Source organism: Typopeltis vanoorti, chromosome 22 (assembly GCF_054136105.1).
Source record: "Typopeltis vanoorti isolate ZY-2024b chromosome 22, IOZ_Tvanoo_1.0, whole genome shotgun sequence".
NCBI lineage: Eukaryota > Metazoa > Arthropoda > Arachnida > Uropygi > Thelyphonidae > Typopeltis > Typopeltis vanoorti.
In genome coordinates this window covers 62,673,856-62,695,066 of record NC_143570.1, presented here as the reverse complement: position 1 = coordinate 62,695,066, position 21,211 = coordinate 62,673,856, and the positions used below count along the sequence as shown (strand labels likewise).

The following is a 21,211-nucleotide window of genomic DNA, read 5'->3' as shown; positions in this document are numbered from 1 at the left end:
AAAAGTTGGGACGAACTATTAGGAGTAGAGTAGATGTAATTGCTTTATAAGACGACTTGAATAGACTGAGTAAATGGACATGGGAATGGGGATGCCAGTTCAATTTGGAAAACAAAGATGGGATGTAGAATTTACTCTTGATCGTTAGAAGTGGAAGAAGTAAGAGATCTTGGGATGATGGTTGATAAGGATCTAAAATTTAGAGGGGGAATATTTCTAAAATTGTGAGGACAACACAACAAATTCAGGCAATTTTTTGGATCCATGAGTTGTACAAGCAAGGAGATTCTGGTTCCATTGTATAAGGCTCTGATTAGGCCATATATGAACTACTGTGTACAGATTTTGAAAACCAGGTGACTCTGGTTTTCAAAAGGATGAAGAGATGTTTAAGATGCTCTAGATGCAATTGACCAAAATAGTTTCTAATCTCTGGAATGTTGAATATGAAGAAAGGATGAGATGATGCAATTTGCAAAGTCTAGTGGATAGGAGGAAGACAGGTGATATGATAGACATGTAAAAGTTGGTAAGGGGTTATTACAGGATTAATGTTGAAGAAGTTTTTCATAAAATGATGGCAGAATGGGGAAGAACAATAAGTAATCCCCTGGAAGCTGAAGGGTGTGGGAAGGAAGGGAGTGTGAAGCAAGTTTTTTGTATAGAGAGTTGTGAATGATTGGAATGCATTGCCTGAGAGTGTGGTGTGTGAAGTGAATCTGAATGTTTTTTAAGGCATGGTATGATGAGCTGTGTGTGTGTGTGTGTGTGTGTGTGTGTGTGTGTGTGTGTGTGTGTGTGTGTGTGTGTGTGTGTGTGTGTGTGTGTGTGTGTATGTGTGTGTGTGTGTGTGTGTGTGACTCCATAGGGTCACAGGTTAATAATAATAATGAAAGAGCATCATCAATACTGAATGAGCTATGAAGGCTACTTGTGTCCCAGTCATAGATAAGTTAACAAGAAAATGTGCTATAAGAGTTAAAGGGAAACAATGGGTAGCTTTGATAATTCACATAAAAGGTTACATGACTTATTCATTATTAAAAAAAAATGTGAACAGTTAATCACAGTTACTTTCCCAAACTGTGAGATGGCATGCAATCAGAGTGGTCAAGATTCAGATGATGTTATAAAATTTCCAAAGAAACAGACAGACAATCAGATATAAATCTACTGAAGTAAAGAACCTTGGCTTGATTCAAGAATTCTGCATATTGTCAATGGCAAGGTAAACAAATCGTCAGTCCAAATTAATAAAGTGTTGACATGAAAAGGGCTTGATAGATAGGCACCAGGCAAAAGAGAAAGATGGTAATTTATCTTTGGTGGATGGCAAAAAAGTAAACAGGTTCTGAGTTGGTCTCAATCCAGCATATAGAGCATATAGATTATACTTGGGAAGAATCTATGCTATCCTCTCACTGTTCCTTTAAGGTAAAGTACAGAAACTCTTTTTTACATGATTGTAGTCTGACCGGAGGATGATATCTACCAATATTTTTTGGATGGTGGCATCATTAATTCTTCCAACAGAAAGGAATCAAAAGAATAGACTATGTGAGCTCTTTGTATAAGAGGGGCGGCAACTGCAGTTACAATAGCAAATGCCATATCACCAAGTCCTCCCCCATTCAAGGACTCCATTTTGCACGATATCATACGGGCTTTAGAAGCATGCGGGACCTGTGGAATTTATGCGTCCCAGTGGTTGTATATGTGACAGGTGAGAGAAGGGGGAATACATATGTATGCAGAATGCAGGCGATGAGAGGAACTTGGTGAATTAGAGAATACTATAACTAACCTAGTTGAGACTATAACTGACCTCATTGAGTCAGAGATGGGAGATTCTCCATATAGAGAGATGAGTAGTATGATAGAAGGCAAGAAAAATATGAATAAAATAATGAGAGTGGGGACTATGGAGAGGTTGAATGATAGCGAAGTATTTGGAGATGGTCTGAATTGGGAGGATGAATGGCAAATGAGAACGGCTGACTTGCAGTGAGAGAGATAGATGAGCTGAAAGAGCAGGTGGAATGTTTAGGGAATGGGATGAGAAGGGTGAAAGAAGAGATTAGGCAAATGAAAAAAGGATTAGACAAATCAGAGTAAGAGTGAGAGAGAGTTATGGGGATGATAGAAGAGGAGAGAATAGGTACAGTAGAAGAGAGGGAATGAGAGAGAGTTATGGGAATGGTAGAAGAGGAGAGAATAGGAACAGTAGAAGAGAGGGAATGAGAGATAGTTATAGGAATGTTAGAAGAGGAGAGAATGGAAACAGTAGGAGAAAGGTAATGAGAGGAATGCAAGAGAGCACTGGAACCAGGGATAGAGCAATGTCAGGAAGGCAGGTAAGTAGAGGAACACAGAGAGAAAGTGTTAGAGGAGAGAGAGTGAGGGATGCATGTGAGCAATTGAAGCACAGGGTGGTGAGAGGTGTAATGTGTGAGGACTCAATGATCTGTGGTGTTCAAGATAGGATGCATGAGAAGTGTTTGCCTGGAGGAATGATAGAAAGTGTGGCTAAGGAATGGTAAGAGGAGTGAAAGGGGTAGATGAGATGATTGTGATGGTAGGAACAAATGACTTGAGAGGTAATGTAAATTGGGCAGCGAGAGATATGAGATTCTTGCTTGAGGTTGTGCAAAAGAAGACACAAAGAGGAAACATAGTGTGTGTATATGTGTGTTGTCTAGGTAAGATAATGAAGAGCTGAGCAGAAGAGCAGTAATATTGAACAACATAATAGCTAGAATGTGTCAGAAGAGAGGACTGGAATATGTGGATGCTTGGAGGGTGTTTGAGGACAGAGAGGAATTGTATGCAAGAGACCACTTGCATTTGAATGAGGATGGACATAGGCATCTGGAGAGATTGCTGTTCTGAACGAGTTGGTGCATCCCAGGTAGATGGTAGTAGAGGTGGCCTCTTGTGGGAAAGGGTACTTGGGAGAAGTGGGACAACATCAGATAAAGCTGAGCCCAGTAAAATCTGGAGGAGATAATGCTGGGTATAGAAACAATGGCATTTTTATGCTTTACACCAATGCCAGGAGTATCAGGAATAAAGGAGAGGAATGGATGGTGCTGATAACATCAACTTGGCCAAAGATTATTGGGATCACTGAGACGTGGTTGACAGAACAGGATATAATAACAGGAATAGAAGTAGCAGGGTACAGCATTTTTCAGCAGGATAGGAAGGGAAAGCATGGTGGTGAAGTACTGCTATTATAAGGGGCGACTTATGTCCTCTAAGAGTGGAGGCTTTGGAAGGCAGTGACACTAATGATTTTGAAAGCATATGGTGTGAGGTAGAGGTGGGCAGAACAGAATATTTAGTGGAGTGTTGCTACAGACCAATGAGCACAGAGGGTGGGGACCAGGAAATGTTTAGACAGTTAAGTTTGGCAAGTGCAAGAAGAATGATTGTTATGGAAGGTTTTAACTACAGCAGTATAAATTGGGGAGAAGAAGATGCATGTAGCAATAATAGAATGGAATTTCTAGAATTCTTGAAGGACAAATGTCTTAGGCAACATGTAATACAGGGAATAAGAGGTTCAAGAGTTTTCAATTTGGTCATAGCATCAGAAGAGTTGATAATAACTCAGATGACATATCTCCCACCGATTGGAAAGAGTGACCATGTGGTTTTGACTTGGAAGATGAATAGACATGCAGGAGTATCAAAGAGATGGGAATGTATGTGGAATTATAAGGCAGGTGATTGCAATAGTCTTAGACGTCAACTTGGGGAAATTTCATGGAGGGAGGAATTGGAGGGACGGGATATCATTAGTGATTGGGAAATTGTGAAGGAATATTTGTTAGCAGCAATAGTTAGCTGTGTTCCATGAGTGAAGAAGAGGACACAATTTGGTGTAAAGTGGATAACAAACAATATTAAACAGGAACTGCATGTGAAAAAGAGGCTATGGAAGAGATATAAGGAGACAGGTGAAGAGCAGATGCCTGAAGAATATAAGACACAGGCCAGGAGAGTGACTACTATGGTAAGGAAGGCAAAACTGGAATATGAGAAGGAAACATACTTTGTGTTTCCTAGGAAGGACTTCCCGCAATGAGTCTTTTGACTCCATGGAGGCCTGAATAATAATAATAATAATAATAATAATAATAATAGTATTATCAAAATTTGGTGTTAAGACAGATGTATCTGCCAGTGAAGAAAGGTTTCTATAAAAAGAAAATGAGTACTGCCTGTAGAAGTACAGTTTGTTAAAGTATTCAGAAAGGAAAAATTGTTGTTGGACTCACGTACAATAGTGAACTTGATATGGAAGTGCATAGAACTTATTTCTTCCATAAACTGTAATCATTCTGTGAAAATATCATCCATAAATCAAAGCTAGAAATGAAATTGAGATGACACAGTATAAAAAGAGTAGATGTTAGAAGTAGTAGTGAATGTGTATATGAGATGGTCAGTATGGGATGGCCTCAGATGTACAGGGTGTAGTTGAATCTGAAGAGACAGATAGGACAAGTGGTGATAAAGGTAATTGGGAATGGTTAGATGTGGGACAATCACAACCTACAAGAGAATAGGCAGGACTGGTTATAGACCTAAAAGTGAACTGCTGTGTTTATTTACAAATGCCAGGAGCATAGAAATAAGGGAGATGAAATGGTTTTGATGATTGAGTTTATTCACCCAAAAATTGTGGGAATAACTGAAAAATGATTGGATAAGGATGATGTCTGATGGGAATAGAAATGAATGGGTATGGTGTTTTCTGTGAGGATAAGGACAAGAAGGGAGAGTGAGTGCAGTTGATGATAAGAGGCAAATTATGTCGACACAGTGGCAATGGTTTTGTGTCAGTATGGTATGAGGTGAAGGTTAACTGGAAGAGATCTTCAGTCAGATGCTGCTATAGGCCAGAGAATGTGGAGGATGGTGATAAAGAAATGTTTAAGGAACTTGGGTCAGTGAACAAGGAAAGGGAGATTATAATAGGTGATTTTAATTATGGTGGTATGCATTAGAATGAAGAGATAATGTATACTACCATAATTAAAATCACCTATTATAATCGCCCTTTCCTTGTTCACTAAAATCTCCTTTTCCTTGTTCACAGAAACTCTTTTTTGTAAATAAGGGAATAAGGAAAATGATATAATTTCTTGACCTCTTCACAGACAACTATCTCAGGCAGTATATAAAGGAGGACACACCGGGATCAAGAGTTTTAGATCTGATCATTTCAAAGGATGCTATTGAGAGAGTGGTGTTTCTCATTTCTCTACAATTGGTGAGAGTGATCATGAAGTAATCACCTGGGTTGTGGCTAGACATATGAAGACTTCAGTGAGGAAAGGATATTCGTGGAATTACAAGGTGTGATTATGAAAAGCTTAGGAGACAGCTTAGAGTTATTGCATGGAATGAAGTGTTAAGCAGGAAGGAGAAAAATGCTGCTTCTTGAGAACTGACCAAAAGATATTTAGCAACATCGATGTGAGAATGCATTCCAAAGGTCAAAAGACTAAATATAGAAGGTGTGAAATGGATGAATAAAGAGATTAAGCAGGAAATTTGGAAGAAGAGGATACTGTGGAGGCAGCACAAGGTGAATAATGGTAGAAAATTATCAATTTGCATGAGGAGTATAACGAGCAGGCCAAGGAGGTAACTTAATTGGTAAGAAATGCAAATATACAGTATGAGCAGAAATTAGCAAATCAGGCAAAGAAACACCATACAGATTTTCAGATATGTGGCAAGTAGAAGGAAGAATGATTATAGTAAGATGATGTTAATGGGTGAAAATGGTTGAATGGTAACTGCTGCAGAAGACATCTTTGAGGTATTCAGTAAACAATTTATATAATGGTGTTTCATGTTAATCAGAGAAATCATGAAAAACTCAAGTATAGAGGACATAGAAGAGGATAGGTTAACTGAGAGTGAGCAGGATGTATATGAAGAAATAAATAAGCTTGATGTCAATAAGATGATAGGATTTGATGCCATATCATCATGTGTCTTAACCTAAGGAGCTTTGAGCTATTGCATGGAATGAAGCATTAAGCTGAAGAGAGATAAATGCTGTTACACGAGAACTGACCAAAAGTTACTTAACAAATGCCAATGCTACTGCCAGGGAATTGGCACATTGGCATGCCTTTTCAATTTATGATAATATCATAAATTAATGATATTGGAATGGGTTTAAATGGTTATATGCAACTATTTACAGATGATGCAAAACTGGAGAGAGCAATGCAGAGTGACACAGATGTTATTACCTTACCGGAGGACTTGAATAGATTTGCCTGAATGGGCAGGTAAGTGGAACTACCAGGTCAATGTTGCAAAGTATGTAAGGTATTGAAATTTGATAAGCAGCAATGGGATGCGAAATATACACTTGGTAAGGAAACTTTAAAGGAGATAGAAGAGATGAGAGATCTCGGAGTGGTGGTAGACAAAAACCTGAAGTTCAGGGGCCACATTGTACAAGTTGTGAAGTTGTCAAATCAGATAATGGCACTGATGCAGAGGACCTTGACATGCAGAAATAAAGAGGTTACGATTCCATTGTATAAGGCCTTAATCAGGCCTCATATGTACTATGCACAGATTTTGTCGCTGGGTTTTCAGGATGACAAGGATATGTTAGAAAGGGACCAGAGAAGATTTGCAAAGGTGGTAAGTGGTCTTTGAAAAGTGGAATTTGAAGATAGACTGAAAGAATGTAAAATGCAAGGCCTAGTGAATACGATGAAGGGAGGTGGGAATGATATAAATGAGACATAAGTTAGTCAGGAATTATTATCAGGCTGACATGGAAGAAATTTTTCACAGAATGGGAGAGGGGTGGGGAGGTAGAACACGAAGCCATCCATGAAAACTGTATAAGGAGGGTGTGAGTAAAAGAGTGACAAGAAGCTTCCTAGCATGGAATGTGGTTGGTGAGTGGAATACATTGCATGAGAGAGAGAGAGAGAGAGAGAATGTGTGTGTGTGTGTGTGTGTGTGTGTGTGTGTGTGTGTGTGTGTGTGTGTGTGTGTGTGTGTGTGTGTGTGTGTGTGTGTGTGTGTGTGTGTGTGTGTTGTGATTATGGGCACATTGAATTAGTTTAAAACATGATTGGATGAGCTTTGTGTGTTTGTGTGTGATAGTGTTTACCTCCCACAATGAGTCTCTGACTCCATGGAAGTCAGATGTTAATAATAATTATTAATATTATTATTTATAGCTGTATGTTTATAGCTGCTTCTTTAGCCAAATGATCTCTCTCAATTCCTATTACTCCAGTATATACCCTCACCAAGCAGGAGTTAATTTCCCATTCCTCCGGAGACTTCTCTATTAACACCAAATAGTTATTTTATTTTTAATGCCTTCTATAGTGATTCTATTGTAATTACAAATGTCTGTGGTCTTTTGATGAAATATTGAGTTCTGATTTCAGGGTATATGACAGATGGCAAGGTATTCTCCATGATTTTATGAACTGAGGGTGTGGGGGTGTAGAAAGAAACAGTTTTATATAGTGGATTGACTGCAGTATACTACAAAAGAGTAACTGACATTTCCTTCTGTTTTATTCCTGTCAGTGTGTATTTATATTATTATTATTATCATTACTACGTGACACCTCCAAAAAGTCCAACGACTCCATCAACCACAGCGAAACGCAACTACCATCATCATCTACAGCAACACCATCTACTGGTTGCCACCACCACCACCACTAGTATCTTCACAATCACATACATCTATGCTCATGGCAGGATTCGAACCTGCAGCGTTTTGGTTGGAGAGCAGATACGCTATACTCAGCCAATGTGTGTGTGAGGGTGGACGCAAGGACACTGATTTTCTATTTATTTAACCATATCGAGGATAAAGTGGTTAGCCCTATGCCTCCCAGTGTGTCCTATGTCTGTATATGCATGTGTGTTCACAGGACCAGTTTGCCTTTTCTTGGGGAAGAAAAACCTCAGTTTCCTGGCAAAAAAACCCCACCTCTATATGAGATTGACTAACTCAACTTTAGTTGAAAGAGACTAGATAAAGGGTCCTCACATCACTGACGGGAATCGAGCCCAGGTCTTTCTAACCAAAGGGCTTCATCTATATTGAGTGAGCTATGGAGGCTCACTAGTAATAATAATAAGAAATAAATATGAATTTTAGCAAGAGAAACTTGCTAAATAACAGAATGATTTTTCAAAAGGCAGATGAAATATAAATTAGATATCCTTCCTGAAAATAGGAGGTAGAAGAGACGATAGGTATTCATAGCTAATCAGAATGTGTTACAGAGACTGTCAAGGATATGAAGACTTCTGATGAATTGAACCCTTAAACAAAGACCTTGCAGTGTTTAACATTAACAGACTATTAAAATTTAATAATAATAATAATATTATTATTATTATTATTCAGGCCTCCATGGAGTCAAAAGAGTCATCATGGGAGGTCCTTCCTAGGAAATGCAAAATCTATCATACCACTCCTTCAACTCATTGACCATTCCTGCTCTCACCACTCTATCAGGCAAAGAAACTGCTCCTCACCCTCTTGCTCACAGCTTCCTTTTATAACTTCCAGGGATGGCCCTTGTCATTGCTCCTTCTCACTGTTCCACCAAGAGAAAGAACTTTCCAGTGTCAACCCTGTAACTACCTCTCAACAGTTTAAAAGTCTCGATCATATCACCCCTCCTTATTCTATCTACTAAACTATGCAGTCCACATTCCCTCAGCTAATCCTCATTACTAACTTTGTACAGTCCTGAAACCATCTTTGTTATCTGCCTTTGTACCATTTCCACAGTTAATTTATCACCTTCAAATCCTGGGAACCAAATTTGAGAACAATAGTCTAAGTGTGGTCTGATCAGCATCTTATACAATGGAACAGTAACTCTTTTATTTCTGCAGGTCAGTTTCCTTCTCAGTATTGCAGCAATCCTCTTGGTTACTTTAACCACCTTTGCAATATGCTCCCTGAATTTCAGTTTCCTATCAATCACTACCCTCAGATCTCTTGTCTCTCCTACTTCCTCCAGTACAGCTCCTCCAATTGAGTATGCAGCCTCCCATCGCAAACTTCAGGACTTGGCATTTTGCTGCATTAAACCGACATCCCCATTTATTTGCCCATCTGTATAGTTTATTCAAATGCTCTTGCAGGGCTACCACATCTGCACTATTACTAATAACCCTTCCTAGCTTCAGCATCATTTGAAAACAGCTGAATATCCCCCCTGCAATCCATTGACAACATCATTGATATAAAGGTTAAACAATACAGGTCCCACTACTGAGCCCACTTGTAACCTCCTGCCTCCTTGATATTGCCCACCATACACAACTCTCTGATACCTATCAGACAGCCAATCCTGAGTCCAGTTGACTAACTCAACTTCTAAACCCATATATCAGCAACTTATATATCAGCTTATCATGTAGCACCCTGTCAAATGCCTTTGCAAAATCCAAAAAAAATGGTGGTATATGCCTTTCCCTCATCAACTGCTCTTGCCACTTTATTATAAAAGGCAATCATATTACTAAAGCAAGAGCGCCCTTTATCAAATCCATATTGACTCTCACAGATAACATTACCCTATTCTGCCCAATTTTAATACTTTTTTTTCATTTGTATTTATACATGTTTGAGCCATACAAACTAATGGTATCCTGTAAATTAGTCACTTAGTTGATAGTTTCTTCAGTAAGGTCACTCAATGTCTCTGGACATTAACAGAGTTTAACTATATTAATAAGAAGTATATTTTACAAGTCCTACTTGAGCAGTGTGCTGTCCAGTTAATAATTTATACTGTTAACTATTCATTACATCATTAAAAATAAAAAGTAGCTATGCTGTAGTTACGTATTCAAGTATCCATTTTTAAATCCACTTTAAAAGTATCCGGTTTCAAAATGGACTAAGTTCTGCAGAATGTCTTCCTCAAATGCATATCACTTGGCAAAGAATATCCTATATTACCTAAAATGATATATTACTTAAAACAACTGAAACTTACCTGCTACAACAGCAGTAGGAAACGCACCATGATTTTTGGGGGGCTGTATTATGTTCACTGTAATTATAAAAAAAAATTTTAATTAAAAAAAAAGATATATACTTTTAATTCTGATCTATGAAACATGAGGAGCACAGAATTGTTATAAATATTAAAACTAAACCTCTGTGGAGTTGAGAGCCAGTAGAGGGTCTCACTAAGCAAACAAAATATACCTATCATACTAAATAATAATCACGTTTACTCACCCTTCTAGAATTCACAATACATTTTGGCAATGCATTCTACTCACCCACCATTCTACTTGTTAAAAATATACTTCCCCATTCTCTTCTTTGGCATATATTTACAGAACTTTAATGATAAATCTTAATTATTTACTGATAACTTTAATCATTATTATAATCCCATTCTCTCCCTCTTGCCCTGCACTCTCTATATAATCCAACCCTCATTAATCCAGTAAAATTTCTTCAACTGAGAAACATACATCATCTCTTTTCCACCTAACCATTAACCAATGAACTAGCCTTAATGTGTATATTACATCAATTACATAGTTGCAAAGTGTCCATGGAAGTAAACATAAAATTTGGAATACTATAAAAATAATATGGATATGAAGCTTCCATTTATGATACACATTTTATCCACATGTGGCTGTTTGGGTGATTAAACACTGTAATTTTTTAACCTCTCCCAATAACCGACATTTAACAGTACTAATACTGCCTTCTTAAAATTCAACAGGAAAAACAATATCAGAAAAGAAGAAAACATCTCAATCAGAAGTCGATTTTTAGAACAGATGTGCTTGAAATTAAAACCCTCCATCTTCCAGAACAGTAGAAAATACTGGGAAGAAGGAAAAGAAATAGTGTTATCAATTGCAAAAGACACTCTAGGTACCAAACCCAAAATAAACAAACAGTGGAAACAAACCCAAGAAATTCTGGTTTAAAATACTTGTAAACCAACAAAACAATGAGAATAGAGAAAAATACAGAGCACTAAAAAATAAAGTTGATAACCTGTGCAAAAAAGCCAAAGAAAAATGTTTAGAAGAAAAAGCTAAGAAATGCCAAGAAGCATACCAACAAAACAACCTAAAAGTCTTCCATGACACTATAAGAGAAATTACAAAGGAATTCTCAGCAAAAGCAGTAACAATGATAAACAACAAGATGACTGAAACTGGGAATATTGAAGATATAAGAAAAATTTGGTCAAACCATTTTAAGGCTATCTTTCACCAAGGAAACAACATTGCCAACAATAGAAGAAAATAACAACCACCCAAAAATTTTACAAGAAGAAGTTAGATATGTAATAAAACAGATGAAAAACAATAAAGCACCAGGCATTGATACTATCCTTACTGAATTGTGGTCATATGGACACAGCACATCAATAGAATATTTAACAACCCTATTCAATAAAATACTACAAACAGGAGAGATTCCAGATGACTGGAGAACTGGAAAGATCATCCCAATATACCAGAAAGGAGACAAAAGAGACTGTAGAAATTACAGACCAATCAATTTACTCTCCCGCACCTATAAATTTTTTGTGAGAATTATACAAAATAGATTAAAAAACACCTATGAAGAACTGATAGGCATAGAACAAGCTGGTTTCCGAGGAAACTATTCAACAATAGACCAGATTTTCACATTGCACCAACTAGAAGAGCTCATCTGGGAAGACTATATTGTTGTTTTGTGGACTTTAAACAAGCTTTTGATAGCATCAATAGAGAAATCCTTCTTAAAATTCTACTAGAAAAAGCAACAGACAAATATATAATACAGTTTCTGATAAACTATTACTCTAAGACAAATGCAATAAATAAAAAGGACACACTCACAACAGAACCCATAGAGATCCAAAAAGGAGTAATGCAAGGATGCCCATTATCCCCATGCCTATTCAACATATATCTAGATGAAGTTGTAAAGAAGGCAATAGACAATGAGCCTAGAATCAATGTCACTGGTTTAAATATAAATAATATCAAATATGCAGATGATCTCTTCCTTATTGCAAGAATCCCAAATGAACTATAAAGGTTGATAAACAAGCTCAACGAAACCTGTAAAACATATGACATGACAATAAATATACAAAGACAAAAGTGATGAAAATAGGGAGGAACAGAACTATCATCTCAGCCACCCTAAATGGAGAACAAATAGATCAAGTAGACAACTTCATATATCTTGGATCAAAACTAACAGAAACAATAGATGAATTTGTAACAATCAAACACAGAATAGCGATAGGGTGGACCAACTTGGGAAAATTACAAAAAATCTGGAAAACAAACAAGATATCAAAGCAAGCCAAAATCAAATTATACGAATCAATAATTATATCAACAGCCATCTATGGAGCAGAAGCATGGACAGTTAAGAAAAGAAAGGAGAAAAAACTGCTGGCATTTGAAATGAAATGCTTAAGAAAAATAAATAGAACAAGTTGGATGGAAAAGAAAATAAACAGCAAGTCAGACAAGAATTATTGTATAAAAAGAGAATAACAGAAAAAATTAGAAAACAACAACTGAGATGGTTTGGCCACACTGCACGCATGGAAGCAGACAGACTTCCTAACGTCCTAATCAATGCTTTTCCAACTGAAAAAAGAAGACCTGGAACACCAGAATTACCTGGCTGAAATTAATAAAGAACATTTTGGGATGCAGAACTTATAAGGAACTTTTTTGAACAGCAAGGAATGGAGAAGACTGGAAGATCCTGTTCAAGGGAAGACTCAACCTGTCTTAGACAGAAGAGAAGAAGAAGAAGAGAAATACTGCCTTAGTCGCTCATTTCTAGCCCTGTTCCAGGGATCCTACATCACAATGGAAACCAGGTGACATTGTGTGGTCTGGAAAATCAAAATGGTACTACTCAACAAACATGATTCTAAGACAGAAGTGTCCAATTAAAGCCAGTCTGTATAAGCGCAGTTTGGTCAGGAATAGAATATAGGATTGGGTTGATGGACATAGCATTCTTTATGATGGTCAGCATGGATTTGTAAAGGATATGTCTTGTTTTAGCAATTTACTAGCATTTTATAAAAAGGTAACAAGTGTGTTAGATAAGGGAGAATTGTATATGGCAATATTCTTGGACTTTGCAAAAGTATTTGATAGATTACCACAAGATTAGTTGGTGTACAAACTGCAAAGGACGAGAACAGATAGTAGATTCTATTTATTCTATCTAGAGAATGCTGTCGGTTCGTGTGCTTGATGGTCGGACTGTGTTTGAAGAGCTCCAAAAGATAAGTTATTTAGATTTTAAAAAAATAGCGTTATCAGTTTACCACCACCATGACTAGTATTTTTTTTCTGTAAATTGCATCTGTTCTGAAGGGCCGATTGGTCTGTATGCAGGAGATAAAAAAACCCTTGAACTCCATATGAGATTGGCTAAATCACCTTCAACTGAAAAAGTCCAGGAATATTTATATATTCCTCCTGTCAAGACAAGAAGCAGCGCAATGTACTGTCATTCTCCCAATTGCGCTACGAAGGCGAATTCATCCAGTGCAATGTCTGTGGAATGTATGCTTTGCCGAAAGTGGCTGGAGTTTGGTTGGAGAGCAATAGCGGTGGGAAAGTGTCATGAAAGCATAGATCAAAAGTGTCTCAGGTCACTTCAGATAGCATTGAGAGTGATATTAAATATGACACGGTTGAAAGTGAGAGTAAATGTGCAATGGCAGATTACTCAATAGGTGCACTAGGCATGTGCCTAGGGCTCACCATCTCGAGGGGCCTCAAAAATTATATGACAAAAAGATAACATGCCTTTAAAATTTAGTGAATGTTTATATTTATTATTTATTTATTTGCACCTAGGGCCTCAAAGGAACATAATCCGCTACTGTAAAAGTGTAGAATGAGAGAACAGTTTGACTGATATAAAAAATGAAGAGTTAGCTGCAATGAGGGAGATAGCTCGGTTGCATGGAGTGATACACAGAGCGAAGCACTGGAGCGATTGCAAAAATGTCTACCGAGTGAACCAGCTAATAACGAAAGGAAGCAAGTGCGATATAAGAAAAATGAGGGCATGACTGGGAGAGAAAGAAAAGTTAAATTGCAAGTGTTATATTGCAATTCAATCATAAAAGGTGTGATCGATGAGAGTTTGACAAAATCATGCTTTCCTGCAGTGGTGTAGCTAGGGGAGCAGGGGGGGGGGTTCGCCCTCGGCGGCACGTTGAACCTTACCTTATACGTTGTTTTGACTTTTTGTAGTATTTTTGGTGTATTGAGAGAGGCAGCAAACTTTCCTGGCATGGGCATCTGCAGAAAATTTTCCAGGGGGGGGGGAGGTGAACTTACTCCACATCACTCCTGTATGTTATACAGGAGTGGTGTGGAGTTTGTGGATGTGTGGAGCAAGTTAAACGGGCAAAAGGACTTATACAAGAAGAACGGTTTGCATCTGAATTGATTTGGTGTCAGGGAAACCAGAGCTTTGTGGGGCGGGAAGCTGTTAAGTGGATATGCAGACATCTGTGAGGCAGTTGAGTGTAAGAATGTGTATAATATGCCTGAGTTAGTACCAATGGTAACAAACCAGAATGGGATAGTTAGTATAAGGCATCAAGATAAGGGTGGGACTAGGGGGGATTTTGCAATTTATGTACACTAATGCGGAGCATTAGGAACAAGCATGAGGAATTTTTGGCCTTGGTTGGCTCATCCTGGCCAAAGGTTATTGGCATTAGTGAGACGTGGCTAACAGAAGATGATATAGTTAGTGGGATAGAATGTGAAGGGTATAGTGTGTTCAGGAAGGATAGAGAGAAAAGAATGAAGGGAGGAGTGTTATTGATTATAGCCAATGAACTGCAGCCAAAGAGAATAGAAGTTTGGCTGAAGGACAGTGAAAATAGCACATTTGAGGCTATCTGATGTGAGTTGAGGTTAGCAGAACAAAATATACAGTTGGATGCTGCTATAGACCAGGGGAGGGAATAGGTGATGGAGACAGTATGCATCAGCAAATAGATTCAATGAGTAGAGGACAGGTAATTATTATGGGGATTTTAACTATGGTAACATTGATTTGAAGAAAAAGAAGACACATGGGAGGAAGGAAATGGATTTTATGCAGTTACTAAAGGATAATTACCAGAGACAGCATGTAATGGACTATACTAGGGGTTCGAGAGTGCTCGATCTAGTAATTGCATCTAAGAATTTGTCTATAATGAATATGACCACGTTCCCACCAATAGGTGAGAGTGATCATATGGTCTTGACCTGGGAGGTGGCTAAATGTGTGGATTTAGCCACCTCCATTTTACTGGGTTGGTAAGTTTTACAAGCTTAGGAGATTGCTTGGATCAGTGCCATGGCATATAAAACTTCAAGAGCTGGATGTTGATAGTACATGGTAAAATGGTGTTTGAGGGAAGTAATGGTGACTGCATACTTAGAGTCAGGAGAGTAAATCAAGTGGAAGTTAAATGATGAACAATTAAACTGGAGTTACAAAAAACAATTGTGGAGGGAATTTAAAGAGATACATGACGTACAGGCACACGAACAGTAAAAATACTAGTTACCCTTCTGGTGTGATAAGAAAAGGAAAAGCAGATTATGAAAGGAAATTACCAATGCACGTTAAAGAGAATCCCAAACAGTTCTTTCGATATACTGAAAATAAAGGAAAAATGTATATGGCAGCTTGAGTCTTACGTGAAGTGGAAAAGGAATTGTCAGTGCCCTTCATCATATTGTTTAATCTAAGTCTTAGCTCTGGGTTAGTCCAGAGGGGGTGGGGGGGGATAGCTCCATTGCACAATGGAGGCTCCAAGACTGCTGTTGCAAATTACTGAACGATCAGCATATCAGGGGTTGTTGTCAAAGTATTTATGAAGTTGGCCAAGAATAAAATAACAGGAATGGATAGGTGGAAATGGGATACTGTATTGTGGGACAGTATGGTTTTGTAAAGAGTAGATCATGACCGAGTAACTTGTTCACGTTTTATAATACAGTAAGGGCTGAATTGGATAAGGATAATGGGTTTACTGTGATGCTGGTGGCCTTTGACAGGATACTACATGGAATACTAATCAGTAAACTGCAGCACTTGGGAGAGGATATAGGGTTGGTGAGATGGATATGAGGGTGGTTGATGGAGAGATATCAGAGAGTAATTTATTCAGGAGTAGAGTCCACAAGAAGGATTCTACTCTTGTACTAGTCCCTACCTGTGACTAGTGGTGTGCTGCAGGGTTCTGTTCTTGGACCATTGCTGTTTAATTTGTTCATTAATGATATAGGAAAGGATCTGAGAGGAACTGTTCAGTTACTTGCTGATGATGCAAAGTTGGGTAGAGCAATAGTGAATATACACATCTCAAAATTCTGCAGGACAATTTGGATAGATTGGCAGACTGAGTTAAGGAGAATGGATGTCACTTTAATGTGGCAAAGTGTAAGGTTATGCATTTTGGGGCAAAAAGATTATCAGCATTGGTGGAAGGAACCGTACTCCAGGAAATTGAAAAAGCCAATGTGTTAGTGGGTAGGCAGTTAACGTTTAGGGGGCACATAGTAAAAGTGGCTAAATCAGCTCATCAGATCGCTTGGTTACTTAAGAATACTTTGATGAGTAGAGACAAGCATGTTATAATTCCTCTTTATTGAACCTTGATAAGACCCCATCTTGACTACTGTGCACAGATCTCTGCAGCAGGGCTTTTTGGTGATGGAGAGGAGGTAAAGAGGAACCAGAGGCTAGTGAGCAAGATATGATGGCCAATCAATAGGCCTTGAAATAGACATCCATTCAATTTTCACAAGAATAGGAGTAAAAAAAAAGTGAAAGGGAGGAGGGTGACTGATTTTATTTTATTATTTTAATCATATAATCATTTATATATAATTATCATCATGATCATTATCATCAAATTCCTGATATATATTCCTGAAATTCCTGTACACCCTCAAGGGGGTGTACAGGATATGATAACAGTACATGAAAAATTACATCATTGCTAATTTCCTATCTACAATTTTCCTCCAAATCAGTCTGTTAGCCGTCAAGATTTCAACATTATCAGATCTTATATTTCTATCTTCTAAAGCACTTTTTACTGTATCAATCCACCTATATCTTGGTCTTCCTCTGGGTCTTTTTCCTGGCAGAGAACACTTGTTTTACTAATCTTTCCTCTCCCATTCTGTTTAAGTGACCATACCACCTGAGATTTGCTCTGCTAACACATTCCTGGATGCTAACAATGTCAAGTTCTTTACTAATATCCTCAATTTTAATACAATATTGCCACTGATGCCATCTATTCATGCCCCTAATCTTCCTCAGGACTCTCATATCTGCGATCTTAAGTCTTTGGTCAAGTGTTTTACTTTTGACCTAGCTCTCAGATCCATAAGTTAAAATTGGTTTGAACACTGTCTTGTACATAGCTATTTTAATGTTTTGACTAATTTCTCTCTTATTCCATATGAATTTATTCAGTTGACTTCCTGCCATACTAGCTTTGTTGATTCTGTTGTCTATTTCCATACTTAATTTACCATCTTCATTAAAAATCTTGCCTAAGTAGCTGAAGTGTTTTACTTGTTCCATAGGTTCTCCATTCACAATGCAGTTGATATTTTCAATGTCTTGTTATTGCTGACCTTCATACCATATCTATTACCACAGTTAATCAGTTTAGTCAGAGAATCTTTCAAACTTGCAATGGATTTATTTGGAAGTATAACATCATCCGCATAAAACAAAGAACTGAGATTAACATCTCCAATTTTGATATCAGATTTAATACCACTTTCCTTCATAATGTAATCCATATAGATAATGAATAACAGAGGAGATAATGGACATCCTTGTCTGACACCAGATTTAACATTAACCACCATCCTGTACCTCCTTCAATTCTAACTGCTGACTTATAACTCAAATAAACACTAAGTATTGCTTGATATAATGCCCCATTGACACCATATAACCACAGTGTTTCAAATAGCTTCTCTCTTTGCACCTTGTCATATGCCTTTTCCAGATCAACAAAACTTAAGTACATTTTTGTTGTATTCCAATGATTTCTCAACTATCTGTCATAAAGTGAAAATCTGATCCTGACAGCCTTTATTTGGCCTGAGTCCAGCTTGTTCTTCTCCACAATCTTTCTCAACCATTTTCTCAAGTATACTTGCATAAATCTTACCAGGAACACTCATAGGGAAATACCTCTGTAATTCTCACATTCAGTTTTATTTCCTTTTTTATATATGGGTACTATGAGAGCTCTACTCCAATCATCTGGAATTCATCTGTGTCCAGGCCTTCTGAACTATGCAGTGCAGTCACTATAAGACTCTTATACTTCCATATTTGAGCATTTCTGGTCGAACATCATCTACTCCTGCTGCATTTCCAGATTTCAGGCCTTTGATGGCTTTTCTACTTCAAGTATGGATATGTATTCTTGACTGCATGTCTGGGCAGGGTTTTTGGCCACTTGCCTGTCATCACTGCTTCTTTCATTTAGCAATTTTTTTGAAATAATTACTCCATACTTCAACTGTATGTTAAAGATACCAAGTAATTTTATAACCTTGGTTTTAATCCTTTTTCCCAAGTAAGCAAATAGACAAGTCAAGTTTGCACCCGAACGTGATTCAAGACTTATGGTGGTGGTGGTGCAACACCAAGGCAACTCGTGGCAAAGATGGATTAAGCTCTGATCACTTTCTTTAATATTTCCCATAAATGTAAAACACATCTCCTAGGAGATGTATGATGTTATACATTATGGGTGGGGGCCGCTACCCGGTTTCAACCTTTATTGAGGTCTCATCGGTGAGTAGGCAGACCATGAAATGCCAAGATCTTTAACATATATTATACCCAAGGTAAAAAAACTTTTCCCATCTTTCTCTCATCCGGAGATTCTTAATTAATAAGGTCAAAGCATGGTAAAATTTATAAGCTCTGTATTACTTAAACCTTGGCATTTCAGGGTCTGCCTACTCATTGATGAGACCTCAATAAAGGTCGAAACCAGTCTGGGTAGTGACCCCCACCCATAATGTATAACATCATACATCTCCTAGGAGATGTGTTTTACATTTATGGGAAATACTAAGGAAAGTGATCAGAACTGAATCCATCTTTACCAAGAGTTGTCTTGGTGTTGCACCACCACCATAAGTCTTGAACCACGTTCAGGTGCAAACTTGACTTACTTGTCTGTTTGCTTACTTGGGAAAAAGGATTAAAACCAAGGTTATAAAATTACTTGGTATCTTTAACATATATTATACCCAAGGTAAAAAACTTTTCACATCCATATTTCAAGGATATCTTTTTCTCCTATTTTCATGTCACCTTTATCATTTATAATTCCTTTTACAGTATTCTTTCTTCCATTTATGAGATTTTTCAACAGCCTCCAGAATATCTTGCCACCATCTTGATATTTATGTTCTGTGTTCTTAGTATTTCCCATAAACACTGTGTAAAACTAGCTACACAAAAGTCTTCCCATTACTTTTGTTTAGCTAGTTTTACACAGTGTTTAGCTTTCTTGCATTTGTCTTTGTATACTCTAAGAGCACAAGCTGACTTATTTGCGAGGAACTTTTAATATGCTTTCTTCGTTTTTTTCACTGCTTCTTTAACTTCTTGTTTCCACCATGGAGTTCTAATTTTTCTATTCTTACAGACAACCTCACCACATGCCTCTCTGGCTGAATCAATCAGTGTTTTCTTCAGGATTTGTCACTGAATCTCCAAGGTTTAGTTGCTGTTCTCAAACTCTTTCATTTTTTCTTCAATTATTATTATGTTTGTGTATTTTAGTTCTACAGTTCACATCTGAGAGCTGTTCAACTGTTTATTATTCGCTTTAAATCTTTCTTACATATTCTTCTTTTCAATATGAAATTCAATTTTATCCTGCTCAAGACTAAATGGTGATGACTTCCAATTTCAAATCCTCTGTACACGCTAGTGTCCTGCACCATGGAGAATGCATCACTATCAACAATAACATAGTCAATGAGACCATGACACCTCCAAGGAGTCCGAAGACTCCGTCTCCACTACTGCACAGAACCTACTACCAATCACCTACATCAACGTCATCTACTGCCCACAACCACCACCGCTAATTTTCTTATTCCTTGCCTCTTCTCTCCATATGAATTTGTGCGAATTTTTATGTTGGAATATGGCGTTAGTGATAACCAATTCATGTCCTGAGCAGATATCCAACAGGTATTTGTCATTATTATTAGCTTTGCTCTTTTCTCCAAATTTTCCCAATATAGTTTTCTATGTCTGACAATCATTTCCTACTCTGCTATTTATATAATATAAGGTGTAATAATAATAATAATAATAATAATTCTTGTGTGACTGCTATTTGAAAACAACGCCATGACTTGTTTCGTGGAAGAGAGTTTTGAGTGAAGGGTAACGTTTCTGATATCCGTCTAATAAGCCATAATTCTGTTATCTTCCGGGTAGCAATGCAATCCGTCAATATGCTTCCCATTTTTAAAAACTTAACTGAAGACTTTTTAACAATGCTGTGTTATGATTACGCAAATACCATGTCCAAAACACGCAATGATTATAAAATACTTCATGAAATGTTCATTAAATAATTGTTCTACATTGCAGCGGTTTATCATTTCCTTCAACTAATATCATCATTCCATAATTTCTTTCTTTTACTGGTCATATGTCGAAAGAACTTCCTGTTTTCTTTCTTCCTCCCTCCCCGCCCTTTTTTTTTACTGTATCTGATTTCATTAACGATGTTCATTCAGTATTTTATTATTTACTCAAACAATGAGTAACACACCTTCTTGGCCTTATTTTTGCATTCTTTATTTTGTAAAAAGAAGTATCGCTTATTGTCTTTCGCCTTGTACTGCTCTAATAATGCTTATTCGTCCAGATTTTTTGCTTCATATTACCTTTCATCGATTTTACATCTGCCTAATTAACATTCTAAACTCAACAATATATTCAAAAGGAATGTGTACGGCACCAAAACTGCTGCGATTATGCTTTTATCAGCCATCAAGCTAATACTGAGCCACCGTTCTGATTTCAACCAATTCCTATTTCTGCAAATGCTCCAGGCGGTTCCCTTAT

At 37.4% G+C, this 21,211-nt stretch overlaps 1 protein-coding gene across 4 annotated transcripts in view; it reads right to left on the bottom strand.

The window, feature by feature from the left end:
* Window positions 1-21,211, bottom strand: part of LOC150094462 (hemocytin-like) — a 2,636,009-nt gene that overhangs the window by 2,408,128 nt on the left and 206,670 nt on the right. For all 4 annotated transcript variants that reach the window (XM_090412206.1, XM_090412207.1, XM_090412208.1 and 1 more), the window contains exon 7: window positions 10,038-10,094. In XM_090412206.1, the coding sequence (XP_090268332.1) occupies window positions 10,038-10,094 (57 nt within the window). The remainder of the gene's footprint in view (window positions 1-10,037; window positions 10,095-21,211) is intronic.